Source organism: Lagopus leucura, unplaced genomic scaffold, assembly GCF_019238085.1.
Source record: "Lagopus leucura isolate 7727_CA_CO unplaced genomic scaffold, USGS_WTPT01 Super-Scaffold_73, whole genome shotgun sequence".
In the NCBI taxonomy this organism is placed as follows: domain Eukaryota; kingdom Metazoa; phylum Chordata; class Aves; order Galliformes; family Phasianidae; genus Lagopus; species Lagopus leucura.
In genome coordinates this window covers 71,435,157-71,454,532 of record NW_024962252.1, presented here as the reverse complement: position 1 = coordinate 71,454,532, position 19,376 = coordinate 71,435,157, and the positions used below count along the sequence as shown (strand labels likewise).

The 19,376-nt window shown below is 39.3% G+C and overlaps 1 protein-coding gene across 1 annotated transcript in view; it reads right to left on the bottom strand.

Moving 5' to 3' along the window:
* The window catches only part of LOC122174911 (opsin-5-like), a 26,100-nt gene extending 6,724 nt beyond the window's left edge, over positions 1–19,376 (bottom strand). Inside the window, exons 1-3 of the mRNA XM_042862270.1 lie at positions 19,144–19,376; positions 12,471–12,676; positions 372–471 (exon numbers count right to left, since the gene is read on the bottom strand). Coding sequence (XP_042718204.1) covers positions 372–471; positions 12,471–12,676; positions 19,144–19,264 — 427 coding nt within the window. The 5' untranslated portion in view covers positions 19,265–19,376. The remainder of the gene's footprint in view (positions 1–371; positions 472–12,470; positions 12,677–19,143) is intronic.

Sequence of the window (19,376 nt, the reverse complement as noted above, 5' to 3'; positions counted from 1 at the left end):
TCACAGCTCATGCTAATAGAAAGAAAAACTCATATATTGTATCCATTGTTTACACAAGCTTTAAATGCAGATACTAATAGGTTCTCACTTGGGGGTGGTACAAACCAGTCATAATAAGGGCATGAAAATTGATAATGTCTTATCTAAGGATGGTGAAAGCTGGACCAGAGAAAATTTATAGAATATGGGTGTAGGTCACTCTGAAAGTAATGCTTCCTATCTATTTCCATGGAAACTACAAGTACCTGACTACATTATATTACGGTTTCCAGTGCATCTAATTTGTATCTGGTAAATTCTGTAACCGAAAGGAGAACAGAGTCACAGCAAAATTCAATGAAAGCACAACTGGATCTGCCTTTATTCCTTACCTCTCTCAGGATGGCAGCCTTTTATATAGCGAGTCACGCTGATCACTGTGAGGGTGTTAATGCTAGCCAGGCCAAAGAGAAGTGTGAGGAAACCATCAACCTGAAAAACAAAGCAGTACAGAGTGTTCTCTTACTGCAGAGTGCCTAGAGGGAAAAGAACTGCAGGGATTGCTCCTGTCATTTTCATGTTAATGCTCTCAAAAGTTTATCCAGCAACCCAACCAGCATGGTAATACAAGATGGCAGGAGCAGTCATCTTCTATAGGATCAGTGAGCAAGTAAATGTTCAAAAATTAGAAGAGTGCTCTGTAATGTGCGTCAAATAAACATGCAAACACACCCTCACATGCATGCTTCCATGAAATGACTTGCCAAGAGAAAAAGGTTGAAATGAAATGAATTAAAACCCCAAGTGTGCAAGAAGGCATTGGATGTCCACCGAGGTACAGCAAAAATGCAAACTGAACCCATGAACTTAAGGCCAAAGAGAGAAGAACACAGGAGATAGTGGGCTTGGCTGTGCTAGAAGGGCTTTTCAAAATATGAAGTAAAATCATCCAAAGCTAAATCGTCCAAATGGATTGAGCCTTAGTTTACTGACCACATGCTATTTACCAAGTGCTAGTTATAGGAGTGGGGTTGCTGCTGACTGGTGAGGATGGATGTAGCCATCTGCTAAGGAACATGATCTGAACTAGGAAATGATCCAGGCAAAATGCTGAGGGTAGTGTTTTTTTTTTGAAAGCTTGCAGTAATGTACCAAACCAGCCAGAGCAGAAGCGCTCTTGAAGGCACCAGTTGTACACCAAGGGAGATGGGAACAGGGAGCAAGTGTCACCAGGCTGACTTGGCATTCAAGCAGTAGAAATATCAAAGGGGAGGCACATCATTATTCCAAAGGAACACGTTGTTTTTGTGTGAATGGCACAACTCCCATGGAATTTAATTTACCCTAGAGCTGAATCTGGAGCTTTAATCCAGGCTTGAAGCTGAGATCATGGCAGACTGAATAAATTAAATTGGGTTAAGGGTTAGGAAAGACTAGTTCACTATTTCTTTCACTGGTGTTCTTTCTCACCGTCAAGTCTTGCTACTGCACCAAGCCAAGTATTTCTATGCTCCAGATACAGTTGACTCATACTTGGTGTATAAATGCAAACAAGAAAATAAACTACTTGGGGTGCTGCAGCTACATACTACTGTCTGCACTTGGCTGAATTTTGCCCACTCTGGGCTTAGTGGTTAGCAAAACACCTGGATACAAGAATGAGCTTTGCATTTCATTAGCCTTAGTAATGCAAGCAGCTGTCACCACTCCACCTGCTGTAACAACGCATCATAAAAGCAAGAAAGTAAAGCATGGCCAAGGGCTACTGAAAAACCACACTGCATAAGCTTAACCAATCACATTAGTTTTTAGATTAGAAAGGAAGCAGTATTTCAGGGATGATTCAAATAAGCACTTTTTGAAGTTGAACCTAAAGGACTATGAGATTTAATACAGTAGGAGAACATATGTAATATGTATCCATTAGTATAGAAAGTATACTGAAACTGGATGTTTTTTTCCTGAAATACATCAGGGTATGTTTTGTCACCTGCAAATATGACTACAGCTGTTCCATCCCCCATTCCCTCATGTCAGAGCAAAACAAGAGAATTACATTCAGTCACCAGTTTCAATACCCCACAGGCACACTTACTTACCCAGGGAGCAAAGTGAGCTTAGAAACACCCTTTACCATTTAAGATAAACTCCTATCACCATAAGAAAGAACAAGCCAAAATGTTTTATTTGAACTGGTGCTCTGCTAAAATACACTTTTCCTTAAATCACTGCAGTTCCTAGGACCGAGTCATTGTCAGAACTATGTGAAATAATGCGAGAATTACACCAAGTTGATCCATCAGCTCTCTCTCCTTTTTACCCATTAAGAAATAGGAGTAAATTAGCAGTATTAAAAGGTTTTCTCTCCATGCTATACCCACCCTGCTCCTTTGGCTATGTGGATATTCACAGAACTGGCTTATTATGTTGCCTAGAAGCCAAGACACAACTTAAGACCAATCTTACTAATATTCTTGTTATACTATTTACAACCCACAGTAGAGAAAGATCATTCTGCATGCAAATTCATTTCTTAAACTTTCTTTCAACGTAGGGGAACATAGGAATCCCCAGTGCACAATCAAAATCCCAGCTATGAGATTGGGTGTGCCCAAGTTTCACTGCCTTTAAGACTTATTTATGCATCTCTAGGTACTACATAAGGGTTGTTTTCCTTTACAGCAGACGGAGTAAAATACAGCTTGTTATTGTATTAATCAAGGTTTGATGGCACAGAAGCAGTTTGCCCAAGTAGCTATTACGTTTCAATTTGGGCTGAAACAGTGATCTCGTTAGCCAAACCAGGTGCATCTCTCCCTCTTCTGGCCAAAGGGGGGAATCTACTGCCATTTCACTGGTGTGTCAGCTTTCCTTCAGAGCCACAGACCTCCCTTCTATTTGAGATAGTTAATATGTATAGAAAAAATTAGTCATTTTTTAAAAGGGATTATTTTTACACTCTATATGTTTAGATTAATCAAATGAGATCTCTCAAAATAATTTCATAAATATAAATCAGATTGTTCAGAGATAGTAATCCAGATAGATATTCAAAATAAACCTCTTTCAGCATCAGAAGTCAAAAAAACCACCTAATAAATCTCTAGAAAATACATATTGAAAAAAGTAGGGAATTCATAACAGAGAACGTTTTAAAGTTTAAAACAATTCTTAGAGTCTGCAGTAAATGAGAAAATACCCTCTCATGACTAGTGACAACATAATTCTTCCATCCTCCAGTACATCAATGATATGTCAGCAGGACTATTTTTTTTCTTAAAGTAATCTCTGTCAAATGGAAGAACAGCCAAGGTTCGTGATAAAAATTACTCTCCACAGTAGAGAGTAAAACTTAAAACTCCCAGTGCTCAAATTAATTCTTTGAGATTTAGTCAAATACAAGAAGCAAAAGCAAATTATAATCCACCACAATTTCCACGAAGTCTTCTGTTCACATCACACTACTGTGCTATGGTTGCATTCTGCCTTTCAAAATGTCTCAGCAGGATTCAAGGATAGCTCTATTTAGAGGTGATTACATTAATCCAATCCATTACATGTCTCTGACACAAACAACAGGTAATTTTCTGATAGGCGATGAGAACTAATATGTAACAGGATTAGATAGTTTAAGCCATTAAGTGAGAACATCAGATGCTCAATATTCTGCATTCACCAAGTGATTAAATCTTTCTATTGGTGGCACATATTTTAAAGATATAGGAAAAGCATGAATGCATTAGTTAGACTACACAGTTACAGATACGTAGTTTTATTGTTTATCCACTTACCGTAAATAAACAGTTGATGCTAGCTATTATGATACACAGATTATATTTTGGCTTTAGTAATATTAAATAATTCAAAATACTTGTTTTCTTGTAGTCATTTTAGGTTTATATAGTGGTTTAGTGAGATTCTATTTATACTTACTTTTGGGTGACTTTCAGTTATTAGAGTTGCAGCTCTTTCTGGTCATAATTTATACTCACAACAGTAGTACATGCCCATAAAAACATACATGGTTCTGAACTGCACCAAGCACACAGAATTTAATAAGTTTCTTTCAGAATTTCCTCACCGGATGCAAGAATCCCATCTACACATGCTTGTGAGCAGCTTCCTGGCTCTAGGTTAATGCTGTGGAGGAAGAAACAAAGCACGTAGCTCATGCCACCCAGATCCAAATCCAGTGGAAAGATTCCCATCTTCAGATTAAATGCTGCATTAGCATTGTCCTTCTGTGAACTACTGTACAGGGAAGTTTAGCACTAGATAACAAATTCCAACACCGTCCCACGCAATGCTGCACAAAACTTGTTCCAGTGGGCCTGAGCCCAAACTCCTCTCCACTTTGGTGGCATGAAGTCAGAGGCTGCTTGCTTATTGTTAGCCGTACCATTATTATAAACACGTAGATCCAAACATATGCAAACAGATAGAAGGAAACAGCCTCAGGGGTCACCTCTGTCATCTTCACATTTCCATGGAAGCAAAGCTTGGCTTTATGGCCTATGATAATGCTGCCCTAATAACTGTGATCATTTAACATCAGATTAAGTCACACTTTCAAAATAAAGTCGTATTAACTTCGCCTTTTCAAAAGGTCATGGTTAACGTTTCTGTAGGTTTACATGCTTCTCAAAGGAGGAGGTCCTGCAGACTGTTCACAGGCTCTGCTAGCACAGCCCAGAAATTACAAGTGACCCTCCAAGTTCTCCAATAGACAATTGCCTGTGCTGTTTCCCAGCAAGAAGGAATCTGCTTGCCTAGCTTTCACCAGGTTAATACAAGGTCACCTCTGACTGTTGGCTGAACGCCTACCAGTGAAGCTATTCTTATGCTCGTAAAGCTCCTAGGCACAAGGCACAGCAGGCTAATAGTGGTGCCAGCTCACATGGAATTGGCAAAGACAAGAATTTGCCATGTCCCTATATAACAATCAGGTCAACACGATGGAAAGGTGATACAAGAGGTGTAACAACAGAGGGATTAAGTGTTGCAAGGAAAAGAAAAAGGACTCACCTGTCTCTGAGGATCTAGACTTACTGGGAAAACTCCACAGAAGAGAGATCTCCAACCAGAGATCCATTCCCAGTGGCAGTCAGCCCTTAAATGAGGTCTAAGAGAGGTGCAGCCAGGCTCCACCCCTTCTGGTCACACAACTGAATTGCCTTCACCTGTGCTCCCAGGACTGACCAGGTCCTTTCCCCAGGTGCTCAATCAGTGGTTCAGGCCGTGACTCAATGATTCCCATACACCCTGACAGTAGGAAAAAAAAATAAATGACTGTTTGGAGATCTCCTCTTACATAGCTACTCTTCAATCCTGTTTCAAGGTCCTGTGAAAGGAGAGGCTGGTGCAGGAACAGGAATTCAGGCGTTGGGAATTCCCAGCTCTGTATGCTCAGTGTCAGACAGTGAGTGCCCTTTCCAGGCAGTGCAGTGCTTGGATGACACGGGAGGGGCTGTGCCTGTCTTGTTAAACACCAAAACTGATAGTCTGAGCAGCCACCATTTTTCAAGCACCAAATATATTTCTTCCTTAATTTGTTGCAACTGGCTGCAGAAATAATCATTTACTGCAAAAACAAGGAAGATTTCATAACTAATGAAAACTGGCATAACTTCCCTGCCGTCACATTAGTTACACTGAAATGATCTTCTATGTTGCTAATGATTCTGTTTGTGCAAAGGAAATTTGTTCCCCTCTTCCCTATAGATGAAGTATTTTTCTCATTAGAATTTAGCTCACAGATGTCTGCACAACTTGCTTTTACCTCTTTGACTGCAATGTACATACTACTCTTCAGATGACATCACAGCAGAACAGAAATAAATAAGTAGGGAACACTAATATGTCTGCATTTTTTTTCTCCATATCCAAATCTCAGTAATGCAAGGAAAGGCTCAGAGAATGAGGTAACAGTCCAGTACTCATAATATTTTAAATACAAAAGTTGTGCAGAAGAACAAAATTGGGTGCAGAAGAGGCATTGTGTGACACAGTACAGGCAAAATGAAAGACATCACTTTTTGAATTTGCTATATAGTTCAGTCTCCACATCCCACCTTCCACAGTGGACCAGTGTGTTAGGGTGAGCTGAATACAGAGCTAAAGTTACACAGCTTTTCTTCAGCACCTTTAACATCTATTTTATCTCTTAATGCTCTTAGTGCCAGTTCCATGATTTGACTGCAGGTTATTTTCATCTTACTGAGATGTCAGGAATGATAAGATATATATATAAATAAAACTGCAGAAATATCACACCACAGCACTGCACTAGGTTATTCAATAGCTATTTTTTCCACTCAGTTTTTACATTTGGTTTAATTTCTTCTACGTCTTATAGGTGGATAGCTGAGCACTTACAAACTAAATAGACATTAGGACATGTTCCTGTACCATTATGATTTGAGAGAAACATTCAGGTTTCTTCTGTCCCAGCTTCAGTCCTAGAGCTACACTTTTGGGTATTGGGATAGAGATTTTTATACTAAGCAGGGTTGAGCTACCTCAGTCTTTGGATGGGAATCCTCTGTCCAAGCCATCCAGCTGCAGAGAGCCATGCTGAGGATGGATGTACTCCTGCAGCATGCATTCTGGCCCCATCGTGCATGAGCAGCAGTGAACTCAAGATGTGCCTGTGAAGACATTTCCGTACTATTTTCTTCTCCCATCTACCAGGAGCTGAAAGAAAGTCTGTGATGACCTTTTACTTTGATCCTCTGCATTTGCAATTGCCTTTCCTACCTGGTTGCACTGATGCTGAGGTACTACTGCTGATCAGTCATCCCACGCAAAATGTAGAGGAATACCACACCACATGCACACTAATACATAAACACTGACTCAACTTAGACACACAAAAATCACAGACTGAATCAGCAGAGTCACTAGTCCAGCTAAGTTAAAAGACTGGTTGGTTATACTGGTTATATTAAATGGACAGAAATCTATGTCCTTCAAGTGCACTCCATAAAAGAACATGAACGTCTTTAGGGTTTATGATTTGTGGGACCATTTATAGAAATGGTCTATACTAACTGGTCTAAACTAAATGGTTTGTACTGTTGAAAAGGTATTGATCTTTTGTTTTACAATTAAGGTACAGATTAATGCATGTTCTGAGGAAGCAAATTCTATCAATAAGATATAAAATAATTTATTCAAGATTAAAAGACCTTTGCCTCAAAACTTCTGAAAAGAGCCTATATATTTTCATGTTATTAATTTCAGAATTTCCTACTGTTTCAATTTTCCTTTCAGAGTTTAAGATCCTCATCTTTAACGTTTACAAAAGATGAACACTATTCCTTCTTGAAAATGTCTGATTAGACCTCTGGGTGTTCAATCGCACCAAAAGTACTGGATGTGTTAAGTGTCAGCTGGAAGCAGTGACTGGAAGCTGAACAGGATGCTTCATGGTCCCTGGAACAAGCAAATACCAAGGCTATAGAAGAGAAACTATAGCAGGAGAAGGACATCATCTGTGAGTGGTCAGGACAACCACTCTGAAGAGGAGATGTCCTTGCCCAAGAGCCCAATAATGCAGGGCTACCAAACATCCAGATTTTCTTAGAGGTCCATGTTTGTCTGAGATTTCATCTGGAGACTTCACCAGCTACAGCATCTCAACTCAAAAAACTTTGTTAAGGTGTAAGAAATCCTAGACATTTCTGCTTGTCCTGCACTCCTCAATGCAAATGCACTAAGTCTAGGAAACGTTGGACTTTGGGCCAGACAGCTTCCTTTCAGGATGCGCATATGATACAGGGCTGGTGCTGTCAGGCAAACAGTGCAGAAGTGGACTAAGTCAAACAATGCATACATGCCACGTGGGGCCTGCTGCAGCTCACTAGGGTTGCTAGGTTATTTCTAAGATGTGCCTCACAAAAATAGGGAAGCACTGCATACAGCATCAAAACATAAAGCAGTGCAGGATTCAAAACAAGTCTCCTCACTGCTACAAAGCCAACCAAACCACACAGCAAGGCAGTCACACCCACTTTCAATTTTAGAACATTCCCCCTTGTCCCATCAAGTATTTACCTCTGTGAAAAATCTGTCTCCCTCCTGTTTATAAGCTCCCTTCAAGTACTGCAAGGCCACAGTGAGGTCTCCCAGGAGCCTTCTCTACTCCAGCCCTGAACAAATCCTGGGCTTCTTTGTGCACACTTAAGATCTATCTTACGCATAGGAAAAGATACTCAAAGTCTCCACTAACAGTCAAAAATAAGTATTAAAAAAAATTAAGAAACCTATGATGACAAAGCAAGCACATGTAAGAGCAGTCATTCTTCTTGATCCTTATACAATTCTTATGTGTTTGTAAAATTAACATCAGAATAACTATACTGTATTCTCATACAAAAGAAAAAAAAAAAAAAAAGACAAAGTCGATTAGTGGAAGCAAGTTTGAATCAAAGTATAAGGATTATGAAACATTTCTAACTCTAGGGCACTCCACAGCCTATTTTCGGCCTCTGGGGATAAGAAAGGTTATAACACTTCCCCCTCTATACTAAGGCTTCCTAAAGTCTGCAACTTTTATATTCACCAAAAGATCAGCAGATAAGAGAAAAGGTTTCTACTGGTGGATCAGTATGGTTTAGAAGACACTGGTGTTTTCAACAGAGAGTTAACATTCCTTTACTTCCTACGTGTAAATGATGCAATATTATTTACAGGTTTCATAGCAACTTCTAATTCAGCAGAACATATGAACAAAAAACATGTAGAAAGGACAAAAATATATCTTGAGGTAACTTCTAATTATAAACATGGTTGATAGGGGAACAGATGTCTGTTGGTCATTGGCTTATATTCACTGACCTGAACATTACTAGATGAACAGTACCAATGATTTGCCAAGAGGCAAACAATGAATGTGTCAGAGACTCTCCTTCCTCTGTCCTGATCAGGACTAAAACACAGGGTTACATCAAAGAAGGGATAAAAAAACCTGTGAGAGAAAAAAACCATGTCTGTACAGAGCATATAGCTGAGCAGTGTTTGGGTACAGACCTGCCATGCAGCCTCATTCTTGGAAGCAGAGCTCTTTCAAGCCTCCAAAAAGAAAAATAATGCTTGGTATGAGGGAGAGTAGCAGTGGTTCTGTACAGAGGGGAGATTCTGTACAGAGATGTGTATACAGGAGCAATATACCTTGCCCATTCAGCAAGAATGAAACAAGACAGCCATTTTATCATAAGATAGATCTTTAGTTACACTTTTCACAGACCAGACTGTTGGAGAAGAAGAGGTATCTATCTGCCTTCTCCCCACTCCCTCTATCCGAGACAGCCAAGAATTGTGAACCCTACAGTTTGAAAAACGTCACCTGAAGGTACTGAAGAGAGCCCAAGGCAGAGGAAAGGAAAATAGCTTTGCGGATTAAGTGAGGTGAGCTCGTGAATTTTCTTCATAAACAGAAATGACAAGCTAGCTTGGAAAAGTAAAGTTTTGCTAAGCATACCTGACAGCAGAGGCTGACTGATCAAACAGGAGCAAATGTTCAGTGAAATGGACAGCAACAGAAAGCCAAAGTGGGGCTGTCCTCAGGTCCTAGCAACATCAACCAAGGTGGGGAAGGGAACACATGGGTCATGCTAACAGCATGTTGGTCACGCTGTGATCCCAGCTACTGGCCTAGGAGTTTGAGTGAGATGAGGCAGCCGAGAGATACACATTCGTGATGGAAGGATGGGCTTCAGCTGCCTGGCACCAAGGTCCTTATTTCCCCATGTGAGATGTGAGACCCGTTCTGGTCTGGCTTTGAATGCACCAGATTTTATAAATAGAAAAAATAATGCAATAAAACCCCACTTCTGTTCAATGCTGAACATTTTAAGAATGAGCTCTGTGCTGGCTGGCTGTGCATGCACAGAAACATACAATTTAAAAAAAAAAATACTGAATCTTCTTGTTATTTCTGTACTGTACTCTTCCTAAATACCTAAGTATCTACAATACTTTCAAAAAGTAAAAAACATCTGAACAAATACTTTTTCAAGACAAATCCTACTTGTTGCTGAACATATCCTGATCTTCACTCAGCAAGTCACAACCAGTTTCAGCTATTCATAAGGAGTAAAAAAAGACTTTTCCAAGTTGCCATGAATTTTTAATTAACAATTAATGTGATATCATTTCTTATTTGAAATGTTAAGTTTAAACTTTGATAATCCTCTGTAGATTCTGAAAGAAGCAACTGTAACATTTTGCAAACCAGATTGTTTAGGAAAGTTGTTAATGTGCTGTCAAGAGTACTCCCTTGCAAATCAATGGATGTGGACACAGTGCTGATTCCTGTGTACTGTGTTTTACATACCAGCACCTCCTCCCAAAACAGCTACTGCACAGACCGTGCTCTAAACTACACAAAATACATCAGGGACTTGTCAGCCTCTGGAAGAGCTTGGGCTGGGGAAAAGCAGAAGGGTCGTTTAAAATTACTTCTTCCAACCATCTGGGTTGCAGAACTTCTGTTAAGCCACAGATCTCTGTTCAGAATTTCAGCTTATATGGCTTACCCTGTCTTACATAGGAAGCCTGCTGCAAAGCTGGAACTGGACCCAGAGGCCCAGACTTCACACTTAATTCCCTAACTGTAGCAACAACCTTCTTTGATACAAATGACAAAATGAGAATCTCTTTAAGTTTCTGTGTGGGTTTTTTTCAATTTGTATGCATGCCTTTGTTTGTCTGATGAATTGAAATCCTCCCATTAATCAAGAAAATTAAAAGGTTTCCTGGAAGTTTATCCTCAACAGACTTTGAATTGAAATTGTAGGTTTTCTGATTAGAGAAATAATGAGTTTTGCTGAGGAAATAATGAGCTTCGTTTTAATAAAATCTTTTCTGCAAAATTGATTTAGACATATATTTAATTTCTCACTCAAAATGTTTTTTTCAATGAAGCTATGTCTCTTAGGTTAACCAGAGCCTTTCTGCAGGAAGTCTCACTCCCAGAGTAAGGAAACACAAGCTGTAAAAGTATTCTCAGCTGCAATGCACAATAGTTCAAGCTCCTCTTTAAATAAAAACAATAAATACCTAAGATAAGAAAACAGGATTATTTCACTCTCTCTTTTCCTTCATTGTGATCTTCTTTATACCTTGCTGGAGGCTATCCTGTCAGTTTCAGCTTTTTGATTCCCCCGTGAAACAGGCACTCACACTAAATATAATCTTTCTCATAGATATTTCCAACAGCTTCAGGGAGCCAGGCTTGCACTTATTTATCTACGAGACATGTTTATATTTTGTCTATGTAGGCATGAATATTTCAGAATTTGCTTTAATAGGATTTTCTGAGTTTCCTGCTTCCAAGATTAGGGATGATTGTGCCGTAGAGAGAAGGCACTTATCCTACCACAGACCCCAAGCCCACAAAGACTTCAGGCACAAGAATGCAACCAATTTGGTACAAGTAGCTGCATGCTGTGAATTATGGGTGTACTCAAGTCCTGCATGGATGCTCTGAACGCTTTGTTAAGCAGGAACATAACAACTAACTTAAAGCTGCGTAAACTGCCAACAACCAGGTTTGACCACAAGGAACTGAAGAGAACCAGAGCCTATGCCTTCACTTTCCAATATGAGAGGGAGGTATGACGTGAAGTCAAAAAGCCAAGTAGGAGGAACTACTGCAAATAGACAGAGCTAGTCTCTTCAATTTCTCATGTAGAGGAGAAGAAAGGCTTGTTACCTACAAAGAGCTAAGTATCCTCTGATGAGTGTAGGAGAAGGAAGGAAAGGGAGAAGGAACAGAATGTGCAGGTCTGCCTCCAAAAATACAAACCGCCAGTCAACTCACTATCTTGCTTTCTTTTAATTTAAAAGCCTAAAAAAATTCAAGTCCCCTAGTGAAACACTGCTAACACAGATAAGAATAAAAAGGATATAAAGCACAGATAATAAGAGAGAAATAAATCCAAGATAAAAGGACATAAATAAGAAAAAAAGAAGTATTCTTTTCTCACTATAGAAAAACTTAACCAAAAACAAGAAAACAATAACAATGCGGTTTCTAGTCACTAATAAACCTTCTCTACAGTATTTGGTGGATTGAAGTGATCAGTGTTGGTCTCCTCAAGTGTTCACAAGAACATGGAATAAAACAGCAAAAGAAGGACAGCTTTTGTACAATAACTGTGAAACTTGCATTACATAAGCCTTCTCTAAGATTTCTTGACCCGCTTCTACAAGGCAAGTAATGAAGTACAAATACACATAATTCTCTTGTAAGGCAAAGGGCAGCATTTAACAATAGCATCAGCCAGCTGGTTGGGAATGTTGACCTCTGTGGTAGGAAAAAATTACTGAGAATTTGTCAAAACCCGATCAAACACAGATTTATGGATGCAACAAAAGAGAACACTGTCCTTTTGGAAAGCAAATCAGCATTTTTTTCTTGTTGCTTACACACAGCACATACACAGAACTAGTTACGCTTATATTACTTCAGTATAATCCAGTTTTACCTGGCAAGTCCATATCGATGTGATAATGAATCCATCATCTCTGAAGACATTGAATATTTCAATGATCCCCCTTGAATAACCAAACACAGAGATACTGGCATCTGATACAGCCAAGTTAAATGTAAGGTAGTCAGTGGGCTGCAGAAGATGCCTCTGTTTAAACAGGACAAAAATCACAACGCTGTTTCCAAACCAAGACATCCAACCTGAAAAACAAACAAACAAACAACACTTTGAAGTCAAATGTGAACAAGCATCAGTTCAAGTTGTAAATGTATGATTTCACTTCTAACTATCCTTTATTTCAATTAGAAATGAATTGAAACAGTTTATTTCGACCATTGGGAAACTTATGTGTGAAGCACTTTTAAGTGGCTAGATGTACTGCAAAAGCAAGAATAAGTGAATAACTGGCAATCAAATGGAATGAACAGAAAATGCTGCTGCTCTGTTTGTCAAAGAATCACCACTTTCAGCAGCTGCTATCTGAGAGCACTGGTACTGTATGTTGACATAGCAAGATGCAAATATACATACTGAAGGAGAATGTAACTTGATGTGTCATTGCATAACAACTCTGGGTATTCAGAGAACATTCAGAACTCTTTTAAGAAGCATAATATGTCTGCATGATGGTAACACAGCGTTTCTCTGCTGGGCTCCATATGTCCAGGCCACCTGTGAGCGTCACAAGCTAAAAAATCAGAGAGCAAAGCACGAAGGCAGTGAGGTTACCTACATGGATCCCAGTGAGGTGGTCCTGAGTCTGCAGTGGCAGAGACAGACTTGGTACTGCACTCTGAACAGCTTTTCTGCAGACTCATTTCCTTCCTAATAACTTCTCTTTGCAGAATTGCCAAAAAGCCACTTGCTTAGCAGACACATCTGGTTCACTAAAGAGCTTTTGAATTGGGAAGAGCTGATGTGTCAGTATATGGCATTAACCAGAAGTAGACACTGATGCAATGATACTTCTGTGTGTATACACACACACACAGACACACACACATATGTATAGATATATATCATTATAAGATCAACAACAGTAAATACATCTTATTCTGGCCACTAGGTGACAATGTTTCTTAATGGACCCTCATTTCCAACAGCAGAATGCAGCTTGAGTTGGGAATTGTTTCTAACATTTTTCCGAGTCTTGGTATCATTAAGGCATAGAAAGGCAAGGGAGGACAAACTGCTTTGGGAACAATTTGCAGTGCAGCCATGATAGCTGTGCTGTTTGCATGTGTCAGCTCCACATCGTCTAAGGTAAGATGGTTTTCAAGACAGTAGATGGGGAAGTATTTTCCCAGTCAGTAGTAAGGCATGGCACTAAAATGGCAGACAAAAGTTCACCTCCTTCATAAACAGTACAATTTTGTCAATATGATGTAATTGACAGGAAGGCTGTCCTTGAAATTCCCCCTAGCCTGGAGGACATGGGAGCTTTCATTTAAAGTATCTTAAGGAAGAGACTGAGCAAAAAGTGATGCAAAACAACAATACAGCTAAGGCAGATGTCAGAGACAAGATTGTGATCACTTCTGAAACTATGTTCAGACACTGATGGTGTAAAGACACAGCGTTGGGCATTGCACTCAGGAGGAGAGACAGAGTTTCCTCAGCTGCTCTACAGGCAGAAGGTGCCTCGGGGCAGGCTGCAGGCAAATCCAGATCCCAGAAAGAGAACTGTGAATGCTGAAGTGCTAGGAGGAGTGGTGTCACCAGATGGCCTCTCAGTAACATGGGGGATGGAAGAAAGTAAATTGAGAGAATCCACTCTGTCTTCTACAGGATACCAGCAATATTCTCTCACAATAGGAGATGAAAAAATAAAATCAAAACACCAAAACCCAGCCCCAGAAGTCAGGCAATCCTGGTGAGAAAGGGCAGGTTATGGTGGAGACCTGTAAGTGGCTGAGAGAGAAATAGTAGGATGAAACTGAGCACTTCACCCCACACAAAGTTTAGAGTGGAGCCAGTGCAATTCCTCCGTAAGATGTAATGCTGTCTTGATCTGGGCTCATCAATGAGGAATGATGGCAATTCTGAAGTAGCATACAACAAAATTACTGACACTCTTTAACACAGGACAGGACTGCGAGCTGCTGCCATGAGATGAGCAATATCAGAGCAGAACAGCTAAATGAGTGCTGACAGTCACTGAATATTGAACAGCTATGGGGTCACCTTTACTCCTCAGGACAGAACTGAGTAGAGCTTTTCTCAAGCCACACTAATACAGTTGGTACTCACACTTGCAAACATTGGGACGTAGGAGGAACAGGACGGGAAGCAATATTAAAAACCAATGTTTTGTCTTTATAGAATTCTGCAGTAACGTTTCTCCTGGAATAATGCAGCCTGGGAGGTTTTAGTCCATGGATGTCAACAGTCTCCACACAAAGGGGTTGATTCTGTTTCCCATGACTTGCAGAGCAGGAACAGCAGGGATGCTCAGCAAGTGATGGAAGTCAGGAACCAAAACTCTATGAGCAAAACCCTGTGTCAACTCACTGTCTGCCAGCCAGTGCAAAAAGTGCACGCAGAAAGCTGACTGAAAGATTGGCTGAGAAAACCAAAAACTTCTCTCTTGAAAGAAACAGAAAACAGCAACATGTTTAGCTGGGAAAAATGCTAAGGGAGAATGCAGCAATTATACAAAGATTCCTGCTTGAATTCCATCCAAGCCTGAGCATGCAGCCATACCCTCTATTCCCTCTAAGTGCATGAGGACTGTGAACAACACTGTCCGTGTTGCATTTATGCTTTTGCATAGTTAAGTTTGGTAGAAGGGAAGCTGCACTGTACAACTACCTGTACACAACCATAAACGTCTGTCTGGAGGGGTCTGCTGTAAAGTTTTCTAGTCTAAAACAGTGGGAAAATGTACAGTTTATAAAGCTGTCATTAACTACTTAACTGTGAAATGATTTTGCTCTGCTTTTAATCGTCACCACTAATTATACAGACACAATATTGTACCCAGGGCACATTGAGAATTTTGGCAGAAGAGTCATCATGTTTTAAACTTGACAAGGCATGGAGAGATTATTTGTTCGATAAACGTGATCATTTTGTGGATGAATGCTTTGTGAATGGCTTGTTTCCTTTCCCACCTTTTCAGATTTAGTTGTCAAATAACATCCCAAAATAACACTTATCCTGTCACCTGTCAAACAGTATTCTGTCACCATTCAGAAATATGTGCCATTTAAAGACAAGTCTGGGCCTTATGGTTTGTTCCAGTTTTCAGATCAGGTTGGTAATGCCCTCAGCATGCCTTCGTGATGAGAGTACTCACAGAAAGTCAGAATTTGCTCTCTATCAAATATTCTGTCATAATCACTTGACATTTCTTGTTATGTCAATCATTCATTCTAACAACCCCAGTTAATTATGAAACTAGGGAAAATGAGCACAGAACAAGTTGTGTATAAAAGTAGAAAAGAACAATTAGTTTTAGAATTCTAATTAATATTTAAGGAAAAAAAAATACCCTTTCCTTATTTTTCCTCCAGGTATGGGAACGAATGACAGAAAGTACAACAGAAAGATCCACAGCAGTCAAGAACCAATACCACAAGACCTACAGAGGTTGATTAATTTATGACATCTGCACTGCTGTCTGACAGAAATATGTAGAGGATATGAAGCTGGTTACAAAGGACCATAAACTTCAGGAAGTAAAGTAGATGAAGTTCAAACTGTTTACAAAATTTAGAATATTTTGGAATTAAATTTTTTTTAGTTGTAACTCATATTTGTCCATTTTCAAAACCAGGTCATGCCTGGACAAGCGTTTCGGCACTATGATGTATAAAGCATAAATTGTAACGCTTGTTACAAACATGCTTTTTTTTTCTTTTTTTACCTAGCTACTGACAGTAGAACTGTGGACTCTGTCTCCATTAAAAAGAAAAAGGAATGAAATGTGTATGCAAACATTTCTTGAAAGACAAGAAAGAGACAATACACTGAATTCCAACATCATAAGCTGGGACAAGATTTACTGTAAGTACTAACATTACTGCCAAAATTTTTTATTTGTTTGTGTACATTTCAAATGTCTTATCCTGGAAAACAAACTTTTAGCAGGATTACAAAGGAAATTTCCCCTCAGTATTTTTCTGCTATGGATTATTTGCTCTGTCCCTCTTCAAAGATTTTCCTTGGCAGCAATGCTACAGAGTCCTTTGGAAGACACTGTGGTGGCTCTTACAGCACACCCAATTGGAAACTTATAAGCTTTTCTTGCTGGCCTTGAGATCCCATTTACAGAGTCTTTAATTACAGAGTTATTTATATTTCATACAGAGTTATTACATGTCCTTAAGCCAACTTCTGTAGGGAAGATGAAGAGTTGGTTATAAAATGATTGTGTGATACGAAGCATTTCTGAACAGTAGCTTACACCCTACAAATATTTTTCCAAACAAATCAGTGTAGAAGTAGTAAGCTAGCTTCAATAAAAATTCTGTATGTTATTGTATAGGTTTTTTTTGTTTGTTTGTTTGTTTTTAACTCAAATAGGTGAGGAGTGAAAATATACTGCAAATGGATCTGAGCACGCATGATACATGCACGGAAGTTAATAATGCATTTCCTCTGCAATCAGCCTCAGAACAAAGTTTGTGTTCATGAGAGGTTTGGTGTAACCTGAAGGAGCTCTAGCAGCCATGGCATTGCTGGTGAAAGCTGAAAAGAACTATCAGCAACAGAAGATGACTGGATAGCATACAGAAATAACAAGGGGACTTCGAAGACTGAAGTAATAAGGTATTCATGAAATTTAACTGAGCAGTGTAAAAGTTCAGGCACTTAGGTACTTTAAAATGTATTTGCTACAAGATGTGAGGTCAGCATCAGGGGCAGCAGAGGAAAACACCTCTGTTGGTCAATTGATGGAAGAAGTGTGCACTACCAGTGTGATGCACAGGCAGCACCAGCAGGGGTTAGCAGAGCTAGAGGTGTTAACATTAATGAATGGTGATAGTGAGACCTGGTTTGAGTCCTAGTGCGTGATCAAAGAGTGAATTCAGATTAGAACAGCAAAAAGCTTCTAGGGTGATGGACTAGGATGACAGAGGAAACACACTGCAATAGGAGATAAAGAGAACCATCTTGAGAAACAGAAATACAAGTTTGACTGTGAGATAACCTGTATAGGAATATAGAGTGGCTGTAGGCGATAACTGCAGGCAACAAAAGTAATTTATTTGAAAGGAGAGACAAAAAGGATAAAGTTGATGTGGTCACTTTAGCTAATGATTTAAGAAAAGGTTCCTGTGCAACAGAGGAACCAAGTCAGGAGCAAACTGTCAATTGAAAGAGTGATAGCAACAACAACAAAAAGCCTTAGCCAGTTATATGAGGAAGCATGATAGCTTTGTAAATGGATTATATGTTGTCACAGCAGGCGAATGGCCTTACTGACCCACCATGTTCTTTCTAGTCTTAAATTCAGCTGATTAATTCATTAACTAATGGTGCAGCCATTTGTGAGGGGTTGCATGCATGTGAACAGATTGGAGATGAATTGGGACAACTCTGCTTTACCTTACAGACACTGTTCCAATTAAGCTTATAATTAAGATAGAAGTCATTTTTTTTTAAAGGACCTCTAGTTTATTCCAAATACTACTTCCCTCCACCCCTGCTTCCTACCAATAAAAAAACAAAGTCTCATATAAACATATTAAAATACTTAACATTTTACATTGTAACACCCACAGCTCTTTTTCAAGCATTAACTGAGGGTAATAAGCTTCTTGCAACGTGTGATAAGCTTAGAAAAGCAAAAAAAAAAAAAAAATCTACTTATGTCAGTCATTCAAGAAGAAACATTTTTGAAAGTGCAGTTTAGAACAACTGATGTCATAAATTACTATTTTTGTATTTTCCCGTGAGGATGTATAATTGGAAATTGATTACCTATCAAACCTGCATTCTTTAATGTTTTCTAATATTTGCTTATATCCTGCATTGAGTCTGTCCCAAGTAGACAACATTTAAACAAAATGCAAAGTTGTGCTGGGATCAAAGTGAGTTCATACTGGGTTCCATTTTCAAATCCTTACTATACCCATACAGTGTTGTCATGTGGGAGAACCGAAATGGTGCTGAAACTGCTAACAGGGGGCAATGACCTATATTCCTTAGGCCTGCCAGAGATCCTGTTTGAGGGACTAATTATTATGGGCATCAGACACTTAAAGTAAAAACAGTAGAAATATTTTAAAAATTCAAAAACCTGTAGAGCTCTATTTTCTGCCTCTGCAAGAAGCACTTGTAGGTTGCCAACTGACTGGCACCAGTCAAAATTCTGGAAATCAAAGGACATTAATTCAGTGTTTTCTCATGTCTTGGTAGCAAAGAAGCATTACATACATCTGAGAGAGCACTTTCCCTTTTTGAAAATCTTCCTACTTGTTAAATTCAGAAAACAGCAGTTAAGTCTACAAGCTTGGTTTTTTTCTTCTTGAAAATTCTGCATTGGTTATTAATGTGTTAGCAAAATAAGGCTGTACCTCTTTGATCTTATAATAATTGAAGAAAAATGCTGCTCTTCGTAACATTCTGTTCTGTTACAGATGAAGAACAAATGACTCACTTCAAGCTTTATACCAAACTCTACCAAGAGTTCAATTTCACTAGCAAAGCCAAGACATACCTAAAGCCAGTAGGTAGAAGCCTATAATGGTCTCTCCTTGTTCTGTGATGGCAGCTTCCCTGCTCAGAAAACTGATGTTGTTGTTCCTCCAGGGTGCCTGTGGAGACAACTGGAGAGACATTTTCAGCAAAGCTTATGACCCAGAGCTTGCCTTCTCCCTGGTATGTCCCAAACGCCAGGAAAAATAGAATAAATCCAGCCTTTTCTTCTGTTTCTGCTCAGACTATTCAGGG